The sequence below is a fragment of the Sinocyclocheilus grahami genome, unplaced genomic scaffold, assembly GCF_001515645.1.
Source record: "Sinocyclocheilus grahami isolate Dianchi unplaced genomic scaffold, SAMN03320097.WGS_v1.1 scaffold49.1, whole genome shotgun sequence".
NCBI lineage: Eukaryota > Metazoa > Chordata > Actinopteri > Cypriniformes > Cyprinidae > Sinocyclocheilus > Sinocyclocheilus grahami.
In genome coordinates, this window is record NW_015505228.1 from 1422991 (window position 1) to 1435545 (window position 12555).

Sequence of the window (12555 nt, forward strand, 5' to 3'; positions counted from 1 at the left end):
AACTTTAACATTTTAAACAAGAGCTGTGATAAGAATATCTTGCTTGATATATGGCTGGAGGCTTTGCAACATGCATATGATCTGAGGGCTGCATTTAGCTGCTGTCTCCATCCAGGGTGTGCTTGTCAAACAGGTACTCCGCCATCCTGTTGTTGCCAGCATCCATCTTGGAAAGGTTGGTGATGTGGTCACCAAGCTTCTTGATGGCCTCAACCTGCTCATTCAGGTAGTGAGTCTCCAGGAAGTCACACAGCTGTTGGACAAGACATCAGAAAAAAATGCTAGGATGCTAAATTCTCAGCACTGAATGAAACTGCTTTAAAGAGACTTGTATATGCAGGCAGATTTAGTGTCTCAACTTCAACAATGAGGGTCACTCACATGAGGGTCTCCCTTCTCAGAGGCGACCTTATGCAGATCCAGCAGAGCCTGGTTGACGTTCTTCTCCAGCTGAAGAGCGCACTGCATAGCAATCAGTCCATTGCCCCACACATCTCGCTCAGGTTTCTGAAGAGAGACACAATCAGTGAGTAGTGAGCATGGCATAAGGTCATTCCATAAAAATTGGTCTAGAGTCAGATTTGCTTATGTTACAATGTTCAAAGTCAAAATGCTTAATTCAAAACATTATTAAAGCACCTTGATGTCCTGAAGCACAATGCGTCCCCCCCTCTTGTTCTGGAACTCCATGATCTTCTCAGCATGCTCGCGCTCCTCCTCGCTGTTCTTCTTGAAGAACTTGGAAAAACCAGCAAGAGCGACATCATCCCGTTTGAAGTAGAAAGCCTGATCAAAATTAAAGAAGGGAATAAGAATGGCTGCAAAACTACCTCATCACAGAACAAGAATATGGCAAGCCGATTTAGCTTAAAATATTCCAAGCGTTACTCGTCGTAATTGCATTTTTACTAGTAACTACAGTGGCTGAGAAGTGCAAAGCATTGTAGCTCAGTTTAAATGTATTGTATGAATTGCCCTTACTATGGAATAAAAAATATGAAGTGTATATTTACATTTAGTTAAAAGTATCTGTAACACATCGGCTCCAGTGGCGCAGATGGATATGTGCGTGCCCTTGGTTTTTTGACGCGATCGACCCGGGTTCAATCCTGCCTTTTGCCTAACTTTTTTTTTCTCCCTTTTCAAATCTTGTATCACATCGTAAAGGCATTTATTTTCAATAAAAATTAAGGAAATAATCAAAAAGTTGAAAATAAAGTATCGGGTAGGGTTAGGGTAGGTATAGGGAGGGCTTTATTGTACCAATAAGGTGGCATCCATTTAATAATTAAAATAAAAATTATAATTTACACTCAATACGTTATTATTGCATACTGTTTTATAATGTACAACAATACCGAAGTGCAGATAATTGCCACTACTTGCAACAAGTAGTATACTTGATAGTAGAAATCCTGCTATTTTAACAGTGTAAATAGGTATTTGCACTCAAGGTAAATAGCATATTGCTAAAAATACTGCTATTTTCACTTAGTGTAAATAGAAGCCATTGCTAATACGAGATTTGAAAAGGGAGGGAAAAAAAGTTCGGCAAAAGGCGGAATCGAACCCGGGTCGATTGCGTCAAAAAGCCAAGGGCACGCACTTATCCATGTGCACCACTGGAGCTGATGGTTTACAACCACTTTTAGCTAAATGTAAATATACACCCCGTATTTTGTATTTCAGAGTAAGGGCAATTCATACAGTACATTTAAACTGAGCTACTTTAATACCATCTCCGAACTTTCTACCACGACTCTGCTGTTCTTCGGCTGGTTCTTCTCTGTATACGTTGATTGACAGATGTTTCGTCCAGTCAGCGGTGACTAATCCCAAACCAATGACGCTGTCTCAAACTATACCTACCGCTTATTCTTACTAGTAACAATGCCAATTAGAGAGCTCTCTAAATCTATTTTAACTAGTTATAAATACAATAAGAGAGCTCTCTGGTCTCTAATTCAGTTCTTACAAGTAACAATTATGATTAGAGAGCTCTCTAATTCAATTAGAGATCTCTACAATTGCATTGTTACTAGTAATACTTAAATTAGAGAGCTCTTCAATTCAATACTTACTAGTAAGAATTACAATTACAGAGCTCTTTAATGCAATTTTTACTAGATAAAACCATATTATGTTTAATTTGAAACAGTTTTTTCTTGTCTGTTTGGGTCTATCGCTACAAATATTTCCAATGTTATAAATTATTAGTAGCCTTTACAATAGGATAGGCTTAATTAATCTAAATTAAGCTTTTTAAGGAGGTTATTTGAAAAGTCAGTGAGTGTAGCTTTAGGATACCAGTCGGAAGTGCTATTGCAATATAAGAAACAAGACCATTACATGCTACTCTATTGGTGAGATCTTAGAAACTATAGTTTTTCTGCTGACTGAAGAACTTGCACTATTGATAGTTTTACTGAATCCTCTTTTGCTTGTGCTACTTGTAATCAAGTGACCTTAATTTTACAGTGTTCTTCAGTGATTGTTCAGTCAATGTAACATTTCCTGAGTGCTGCGCACATTGATAAACAATGCTGGATGTCCCTTTGTGCACACTAGTGCTGTGGTGAACAACAGAGTTACTGTAATACTCGTGATAATGAAACTTATTAACACAACCCAATGTTATTATTATTATTATTTTTTAAGGTTTTAGCCTGAAAAACCATGTGCCAGGACTGTATCAACTGCACACTCGCTGAAGCAGAGTTGAGCCTGCCAGTACCTGGATGGTTGATATCCTTATAGGGAAACTGAGATTGCTGTTGGAAGAGGTATTAATGAGGCCAGTACAGGAGCACATCTTCTGGCCTTTTTGTGTCCTGATGCACCAGTACATTATAATGTTGATAACACTTCCTGTCCTTTGTAAAAAGGACTTTCTGTGGTCAGTATAAACCCTATAGGGTCTCTCTCAGAAAGACTATAGAAGTAACCGTATAGGCCCAATAATCCTCATATGTGAAATGACTACCGGTATATCACACTTGACTCTCCACAGAATGATAATATCTGTCACATCATATTGATTGCAGTTTTTTGAATTCCACGTATTGTAAACAGATTTTATTATTCACCCAAAAATGCTAAATCTGTCATTATTTACTGATTGTAGCACAGTTCGTAAGGAGGAAGGAAGGAAGTGAAACAGGTGGGCGTTTGGAGACTCGTGGATCTTTATTTAATAACTCAGACTCGAACAAAAACAAAAGTAGGGCTTCCAGCGCGTTCACACACTGCCAATGGCATAAATTCAGTTCTTCAGGTTTTCTCTCTCTGGCTGAGCGATGCCCACGAGTCCCCGTCTCTCTCTCTCCTCCACGTTCTCCAGTCTGCCTTCTTAACCGGTCTCTCTAGGCCAATTACTGCAATCAGACACAGGTGTTCATCCTTTTGCACTTGACCTACTTACTCCCCGCTCGTCTCCCGCCCCTCTCTCCCGCTGCAGACTTCGCTGAACCACGCCCCCTCGCAACACTGATCCTTATGTCATTCCAGACCTGACTGTTCTTCACTTTCTTCTATGGAACGCAAAAGAAGATAATTTTTGACTATACAGTTAAAGTTAATGGGGTCCAGTGTTGTTTGGCCCACGGCATTCTCAAAATATATTGTGTTCCTTAACATTACTTGAAGTAAATCTAACATTGTATTATTTTTAGATGTATCTTATGCTAATAGCATGGGTCAGAAACATAAGATCAGCATCAAAATATAGCTCTCGATTAATCTGATCGTAATGATTACAAAACAAAAGTATTTATTTGAGAGCTAGACTATAAGGGTCAGATTACTTTTTTTTTTCATCAGGATTCTCATTCCTGATAGAGTGTGCCAGAACTAAAAACTAAAAAAGGTTTTTTTTTTCTTTTTCCATAATGAATATCAAATTAATTCTAACAGATTTGTTTCAAACCAGAAATATAAGAATTAGCTTAGAATTAGCTCTATAATATAGTATGATGAATGAATGGCTGAATGTATAGGAATCATCAGATCACACAGTCTTGATACAATCAAGATAGACGCTACTGTAATTGGAAAACAGCTTATTGATATGTATTGTCCAGTGTGCTTATAAATAATAAATAAATAGCACAGATGTGAATACTGAGCTATAGGATCGCTCGCTGTACTTGATGGTCCTGATGAGCTAAAAGTGCAAATTAAGACAACATCATTATCAGGCCTACTGTGTTGCTTTGATTATATGAGTTTTAAAATCTGGTGTCAATAGACTAAACTAATTTAGACAAATGATAAACAAAAAATTTAGATGATAAATGAACTTTTCCAGTAAATTAAACTGCTTATGTTACATAGATAGATACCTCTATCATCTCTGGGCACACAAATACACAAGCAGATAATTATTCATTTCTTTATTGGTTCTTTACTGAAAGGAAGTTATCAAGTGTTAAAAGTGTTTATTTGCTAGCACTAACATAGCAATAACACAACTGTTAATACTCCATGAATTTCGCGGGGAAAGCATTTTACTGTGAAATACGTGTAATTTAACAAAATATAGTATTCAGCTCATATAGCGGAAACCCTCTCTATCTTGTAATCAAGTGACCTTAATTTTACAGTGTTCTTCGGTGATTGTTCAGTCAATGTAACATCCAATGCTGGATGTCCCTTTGTGCACACTAGTGCTGTGGTGAACAACAGAAGTACTGTAATACTCATGATAATGAAATTTATAAACACAACCTGATGTTATTATTTTTATATTTTTTTAAGGGTTTAGCCTGAAAAACCATGTGCCAGGACTGTATCAACTGCACACTCGCTGAAGCAGAGTTGAGCCTGCCAGTACCTGGATGGTTGATATCCTTATAGGGAAACTGAGATTGCTGTTGGAAGAGGTATTAATGAGGCCAGTACAGGAGCACATCTTCTGGCCTTTTTGTGTCCTGATGCACCAGTACATTATAATGTTGATAACACTTCCTGTCCTTTGTAAAAAGGACTTTCTGTGGTCAGTATAAACCCTATAGGGTCTCTCTCAGAAAGACTATAGATGTAACCGTATAGGCCCAATAATCCTCATATGTGAAATGACTACCGGTATATCACACTTGTCTCTCGACAGAATGATAATATCTGTCACATCATATTGATTGCAGTTTTTTGAATTCCACGTATTGTAAACAGATTTTATTATTCACCCAAAAATGCTAAATCTGTCATTATTTACTGATTGTAGCACAGTTCGTAAGGAGGAAGGAAGGAAGTGAAACAGGTGGGCGTTTGGAGACTCGTGGATCTTTATTTAATAACTCAGACTCGAACAAAAACAAAAGTAGGGCTTCCAGCGCGTTCACACACTGCCAATGGCATAAATTCAGTTCTTCAGGTTTTCTCTCTCTGGCTGAGCGATGCCCACGAGTCCCCGTCTCTCTCTCTCCTCCACGTTCTCCAGTCTGCCTTCTTAACCGGTCTCTCTAGGCCAATTACTGCAATCAGACACAGGTGTTCATCCTTTTGCACTTGACCTACTTACTCACCGCTCGTCTCCCGCCCCTCTCTCCCGCTGCAGACTTCGCTGAACCACGCCCCCTCGCAACACTGATCCTTATGTCATTCCAGACCTGACTGTTCTTCACTTTCTTCTATGGAACGCAAAAGAAGATAATTTTTGACTATACAGTTAAAGTTAATGGGGTCCAGTGTTGTTTGGCCCACGGCATTCTCAAAATATATTGTGTTCCTTAACATTACTTGAAGTAAATCTAACATTGTATTATTTTTAGATGTATCTTATGCTAATAGCATGGGTCAGAAACATAAGATCAACATCAAAATATAGCTCTCGATTAATCTGATCGTAATGATTACAAAACAAAAGTATTTATTCTTTGAGAGCTAGACTATAAGGGTCAGATTACTTATTTTTTTTAAATCAGGATTCTCATTCCTGATAGAGTGTGCCAGAACTAAAAACCAGCCAATCAAAGAACAAGCTGAGTAACGAGGTGATGAAATGCTGTCTCAGAATGTTTTTTTTTCTTTTTCCATAATGAATATCAAATTAATTCTAATTTGTGTTTTATTAGGAGATGCACAACAGTTCTTCTGTGGCTTTATAAGCAATATTTTCACTTACACAATTGAGCAAAATATATACCACAATATTAATTTCTTATTATTGAATTGTTGTAAATAAATATCACATTTGCAGCTGGTCAGTGTTCAAAAAATGCTGGGAAATCGAACTAAAAACCAGCCAATCAAAGAACAAGCTGAGTAACGAGGTGATGAAATGCTGTCTCAGAATGTTTTTTTTTCTTTTTCCATAATGAATATCAAATTAATTCTAATAGATTTGTTTCAAACCAGAAATATAAGAATTAGCTTAGAATTAGCTCTATAATATAGTATGATGAATGAATGGCTGAATGTATAGGAATCATCAGATCACACAGTCTTGATACAATCAAGATAGACGCTACTGTAATTGGAAAACAGCTTATTGATATGTATTGTCCAGTGTGCTTATAAATAATAAATAAATAGCACAGATGTGAATACTGAGCTATAGGATCGCTCGCTGTACTTGATGGTCCTGATGAGCTAAAAGTGCAAATTAAGACAACATCATTATCAGGCCTACTGTGTTGCTTTGATTATATGGGTTTTAAAATCTGGTGTCAATAGACTAAACTAATTTAGACAAATGATAAACAAAAAATTTAGATGATAAATGAACTTTTCCAGTAAATTAAACTGCTTATGTTACATAGATAGATACCTCTATCATCTCTGGGCACACAAATACACAAGCAGATAATTATTCATTTCTTTATTGGTTCTTTACTGAAAGGAAGTTATCAAGTGTTAAAAGTGTTTATTTGCTAGCACTAACATAGCAATAACACAACTGTTAATACTCCATGAATTTCGCGGGGAAAGCATTTTACTGTGAAATACGTGTAATTTAACAAAATATAGTATTCAGCTCATATAGCGGAAACCCTCTCTATTCATATATTATAGAGGAAACCCTAGTATCACTTATTATAGGAGCCTGTGTATACTAAGGCAAATATCACAAGACAAACATGATGTAATTTCACTGTGGAAATAAGGTCATTTTCCTCTTGATAACTGCCTTTAGAAACAAGAGTTATCAGCCAAGTGTGTATCAAAGTCTTCTTCAGGAGGGACAAAACATGTTGACTAAGCAGTGTTGTACTAGACGTTGCCTGTGAAAGTGCTTTCTGTCGGCTGCAACAACTGCAAACTCCCAAGAGCTGACATATGGAGCTACGTCTCTGTGACTCAGCATTTTCTCTCTCATCATGGAAGATGCAAGTACGTTTGTAACCTGATCACCTTGCCAGGATAGGTGTGAAGCCATCAAATTAGTCTAAACCATATTCTTTCTGTCTCTAATCTTAATTAATATATGTTTCCAAATATTAAACACATGAAGCAACACTTCATTTCAAAACTGACTTACACCATCAAAAGCATGACAGAAACTAGAAATGTAACTGTTGTAATGCATTCACTTTGAGTTCCACTTAATATATCTACATCGTGTTTTTATTTCTTGTTTACAACAAACATGTTAGGGTGTAATTATTTGTATATTTAGAGCTTTGAAGAACTTTAATATTTTCCTTGTTAATTGACATTTATTACAATATGCAACTTAAATTTTGTACATGTGGCTTTTTACTTGGGCCATTACCTTCAAAAGTACACATTTGTACCTTAAAATGTGCACACAGACCAGGTCTCACCATTTTAAATATAACAACAAGAGAATCCAGCCAAAAATGTTTATTCATCAAATTCACCATGTTAAAACCAATTAGTGCACATTCAACAGAAAAGCATTGGCTTGGCTATAACAACTTGAGTAATAAAGAGAGCAAAACTGAATTGTCTAATGGTGACATTATGGAACTTAAAAATGTTCACCTTATCAAACTTTAACATTTTAAACAAGAGCTGTGATAAGAATATCTTGCTTGATATATGGCTGGAGGCTTTGCAACATGCATATGATCTGAGGGCTGCATTTAGCTGCTGTCTCCATCCAGGGTGTGCTTGTCAAACAGGTACTCCGCCATCCTGTTGTTGCCAGCATCCATCTTGGAAAGGTTGGTGATGTGGTCACCAAGCTTCTTGATGGCCTCAACCTGCTCATTCAGGTAGTGAGTCTCCAGGAAGTCACACAGCTGTCGGACAAAACGTCAGATTTTTATTTTTAACGAAAATACCCAAACTAGATGACACTGCTTAACAGACTCATGTATTTAAAGTCACTGACTAATCACCACCATTGACCTCTACTGGCTCCTTCAAAAAAATCAACTTCATTTAACCCATTAACTAATTTGCATATTTCTTTCTTGCTTTTTCATATGCAGATCTGGGGAAACATTATATCTCACATGGGGGTCTCCCTTCTCAGAGGCGACCTTATGCAGATCCAGCAGAGCCTGGTTGACGTTCTTCTCCAGCTGAAGAGCGCACTGCATAGCAATCAGTCCATTGCCCCACACATCACGATCAGGCTTCTGAAGAGAGACACAAACATTAAGAGCAAGATCCCCTCTAATTCAACAGTCCCTTACAAATAGGTATAATGTCCATTTATAACAATAACAATTGTATTAAAAACCAAAACCAAAACAGGGTTACAAGTTTTAGTTCAAAACATTATTAAAGCACCTTGATGTCCTGAAGCACAATGCGTCCCCCCCTCTTGTTCTGGAACTCCATGATCTTCTCAGCATGCTCGCGCTCCTCCTCGCTGTTCTTCTTGAAGAACTTGGCAAAAGCAGCAAGAGCGACATCATCCCGTTTGAAGTAGAAAGCCTGAACAAAGCAAAATCAATAGATGAGAAATGGAGTCTAACAAAAACCAGAGGAAGGCATGTTCTTTCTGTGTAAGCTAAAAATACAGTATTTTTTTTTACTTAGCTAAGTTATTCAAACATTTGTTTAAAAAATAAGTACATAAACAATTAAGGATAGCATTGTGGGTGCTGACCTAAGAGTTGCTTCTCTGTCCTTGACCCAATAACAAAGTGGTTTGTGAGGCAAGATAATTTAAGAAACCAACATAAAAAAGAACATATTTCTACAGGTGTAATATCCTGACCTGATACTTTTTATTTTATTTATTATGCATTATATAAAAAAGGATTTAATTGAAGGAGAGAAAACTTGTCACCATACAACAAAAGATATGTCTTGTAAAAGTGAGAACAGAAGAAATGTATAGACGCATACCATTGAAGTGTAAATGTAGGAAGCGTAAAGCTCCAAGTTGATCATCTTGTTGATCAAAGCCTCGCAGTCGCGGTCGTAGTTCTGGCGAATCTGAGAAGTCTCCATTTCGGCTGGTTTTATTAGCCTATCAAAATTGATACAGAATAAATAAGAAATTTAAATAGGCTCAAATAATTTCCGACGAGATCGAAGTTCCGTTCAATCACTGTTGATGCAAGAACCTCTTCAGATCTTCCCGAAGCTGTGAGTGAAATGAAGGTGTGCGTTCATCTTATATACGATCAGCGTATGATGCGTCAGTGAAACTAAAAACCAGCCAATCAAAGAACGAAGCTCAGAGAGGAAGCGACAAGACAGTCCACGGTGTCATTTTCTGAGATAACATGCCATATCAACTATCATGAACGTGTCTTTTTTCCTTCTTCATGATTCAAGGAAAACTGAATCGATGAAAACATAACTGAATGAATTAAATGATATCAGGATCTGTAGCCCAAAACTAGAACCTCAAAAACATATGCTCACATTAATTAAACCTTTATGTACACGAAATTCATATTCAGACAAATTCACTATTGAAAACAATAAATTTAATTCTAAACTTTGTCGAGTAGGTTATGATAGTTTTACAGTAATACATTTTAAAATATAATAATTGAATATGTGATGTAACATGTTGCTCACTTCTGATGACACAACTGTACCACTTTGTATTTTCACAACAAATATAGGCCTAGTCTATATCCAGACACACCTATTCTCAACCTATTCTCTGTTTGACTGTTTTTTCCCTGTTATATGTGGTCTGTTTAGTGGTAAGTGCTATGTACAAGCCATTGAACCATTCTGTCTTGTGGTTTGTGGCATGGCATTAGGTTAGGCCTGGTTCCAGCTCATATATGACCAATAGGGCAATAGAGTCAAGAGTGGGCTAAGATCAGGAAAATATTATGTCTCACATATTCTTCTTTAGTTAGATATTTGCTCCTTACATTTCAATGTATATGGACTAAATTATATCATTAGTGTTATTATAAACACTACTCTTACAGGTTTTTTTTTTACGTTAACTAAGTTATTCAAACATTTGTTTAAAAAATATGTACATAAACAAACAATTAAGGATAGCTTTGTGTGGCTGACCTAAGACTTGCTCCTCTGTCCTTGACCTACTTGTAACAAAGTGGTTTGTGAGGCATGATAATATAAGAAACCAACATTTAAAAAACACTGCTGAGACAACAACAATCAAACTGGATATTTCATTGAAACCCTTATAGTTACAGAGATACAGCCCTTGTGACAACTTCTCTATGTGACAACAAGCCCTGGCGTACCCTAAATGCATTCAGTCAGGTGACAATGACGAAGCATTTTTGTGCCAGAACATGCACCCTAAGTATGTGTCAGCAACAAGTGAACATACCAGACAATGAGCTGTGTCCAGAGGAATATGTGAGTACAAACAAAGCAAATTTTGTTTCCCCCCAGGGACCAACAATGACCTGCTGCAGGTGGAATCAGCTATTAGTCTCCCCAAGCTCAGGGGTCAAGGTTGATGGTTGACTTTGAAAAGCTAGAAATGGATTTATATTTGTTTGCCCTGTCTGTTTAATATAGTTTAACTAAATGTTAGACTTTTAATGTGTTTTGTTTGAAACAAATTGTAAGGCATCACAGAGAAAGCAGACCCATAACAAGATGTACCTCTTAAGGCTGGCCAAGAATATTGTTGCTAATCCCAGTCATGTGTTGTATAATGTATTTGTGCTTCTACCATCTAATTGTCGATACAAAGTCCAAAGATTTAATTGAGTGAAACTAAACTATTCCTTTGTACATCAGGCTGTCCTAGAACTGAATAAGGTATACATGTAAAATGAAAACTCCAAGAATTAGAGTGCAACAGCACAAAGAGTGTGCAACAACATACTGTTATGCAAGAAAATGTTCAGATTTTGTCTGACAATAAAATGTATATTGTTAGAAAACACTCTCTGTCTTTCTGTTGAGTCCAGACATGTCTTACCCCTCCTCTTTCTCCCTCTCTCTCATTCTTATATATACAACGCATTCTTTCTGAATCCCTCCTTCTATATCCATCTCTCTCTTGATATTATGTTTTAAATATGTCTTACTTATATGCGAAGTATGCATGCTTAAATGTATACATTAGCTTCTCTTGATTTAAAGGCCCCAATAAAGACATGAATGTTATGACTACAAGGGTAAAGGAGTTCGTGATGAAACCATGAAGACAGTTCAGCATTCTTCGCAAAAGTCTATTCCTAATATGTCCATGTTTTTCTGTACATGTGGCTATTTTATATAAACACATGTTCTTGGCCAAATGCCTATGCCACGAATATGTGGTGGAGATTTGCTAACTATACGGCATTTGCTAACTATACGGCAACTATACGGCAAAGAGAATTTACAAAGGGACCAAATTGTTATTCTTTATTAACATATATCATTACACATAAAATATAAATCCAGGATGGTGGTCTAACCAAGAGAAACTTTGTCTATATTTAAATGCTTTGGACACTGCCTGCTGTATACTAGGTAGTATGTAGCAAGGCAATTCACTTGGTTTTGGAACAGAGCTTTTTGGCTTCCGTAGAGGTTTAGAAAAAAGGATTCTGACACAGAGGATTGTGCTTTGTTGTGACTGAAATACCATTTTGTAGTATGCTGGTCTGTATTGCATCATTATTGTTTTCTATGAAAAAGTGAAAAAGGGTCACTTTACATTTCATGGCATGTTTTGGTAAGAATAGCGCAGACTTTATGTTCATAGTCAAAAGTCTAGTTCCACAAGACTTAAATTAATGTGAACACTGGGGTAATTTGTTTGCTTTTATTTCTGCATCATCCACCAGGTAGGCTTAATAAAAATTCGGAATAGGTTTAAATAGCATCACTACACATTGATAAAAAGCAATTCCTGCTTGTTGAATTATAAAACTAGAACAGTACAATCCCACAATTTTAAATAAAAAGAGAAGTCAATCCAGACCAAAATATTTATTAATCAAATTCACTAGTTTAAAATAAGTGTACTTTCAACAGCAAAACACTGGCTTGAGCATCAATGGAACTGAAACCAGCCAATCAAAACATGAGTAACAAAGCTCCATTCAGCTGTGACAGCAAAGACATGCTCAAGTTTCATGAGTCTTTTTTTACCTTTTCATAATTAATGGTAAACTGATTCCAAAACAATCAGAACTCAAATCATTAAATTCAGTGGAGTTGAAGATGCAACCTATCAAAGAATATACAAAT

General features: G+C 36.6%; 1 protein-coding gene across 2 annotated transcripts in view; it reads right to left on the reverse strand.

Annotated features, from left to right (window-relative positions):
* The window catches only part of LOC107583029 (ferritin, middle subunit-like), a 10660-nt gene extending 1171 nt beyond the window's left edge, over window positions 1-9489 (reverse strand). Inside the window, exons 1-4 of one of the 2 annotated variants that reach the window (XM_016269109.1) lie at window positions 9265-9489; window positions 8701-8847; window positions 8421-8546; window positions 8032-8204 (exon numbers count right to left, since the gene is read on the reverse strand). In XM_016269109.1, coding sequence (XP_016124595.1) covers window positions 8046-8204; window positions 8421-8546; window positions 8701-8847; window positions 9265-9369 — 537 coding nt within the window. In that variant the 5' untranslated portion in view covers window positions 9370-9489 and the 3' untranslated portion in view covers window positions 8032-8045. Of the gene's footprint in view, window positions 1-8031; window positions 8205-8420; window positions 8547-8700; window positions 8848-9264 lie in introns of those variants that run through there. The other variant, XM_016269108.1, reaches the window with a different exon arrangement.
* Between the last annotated feature and the right edge of the window lie 3066 nt (window positions 9490-12555).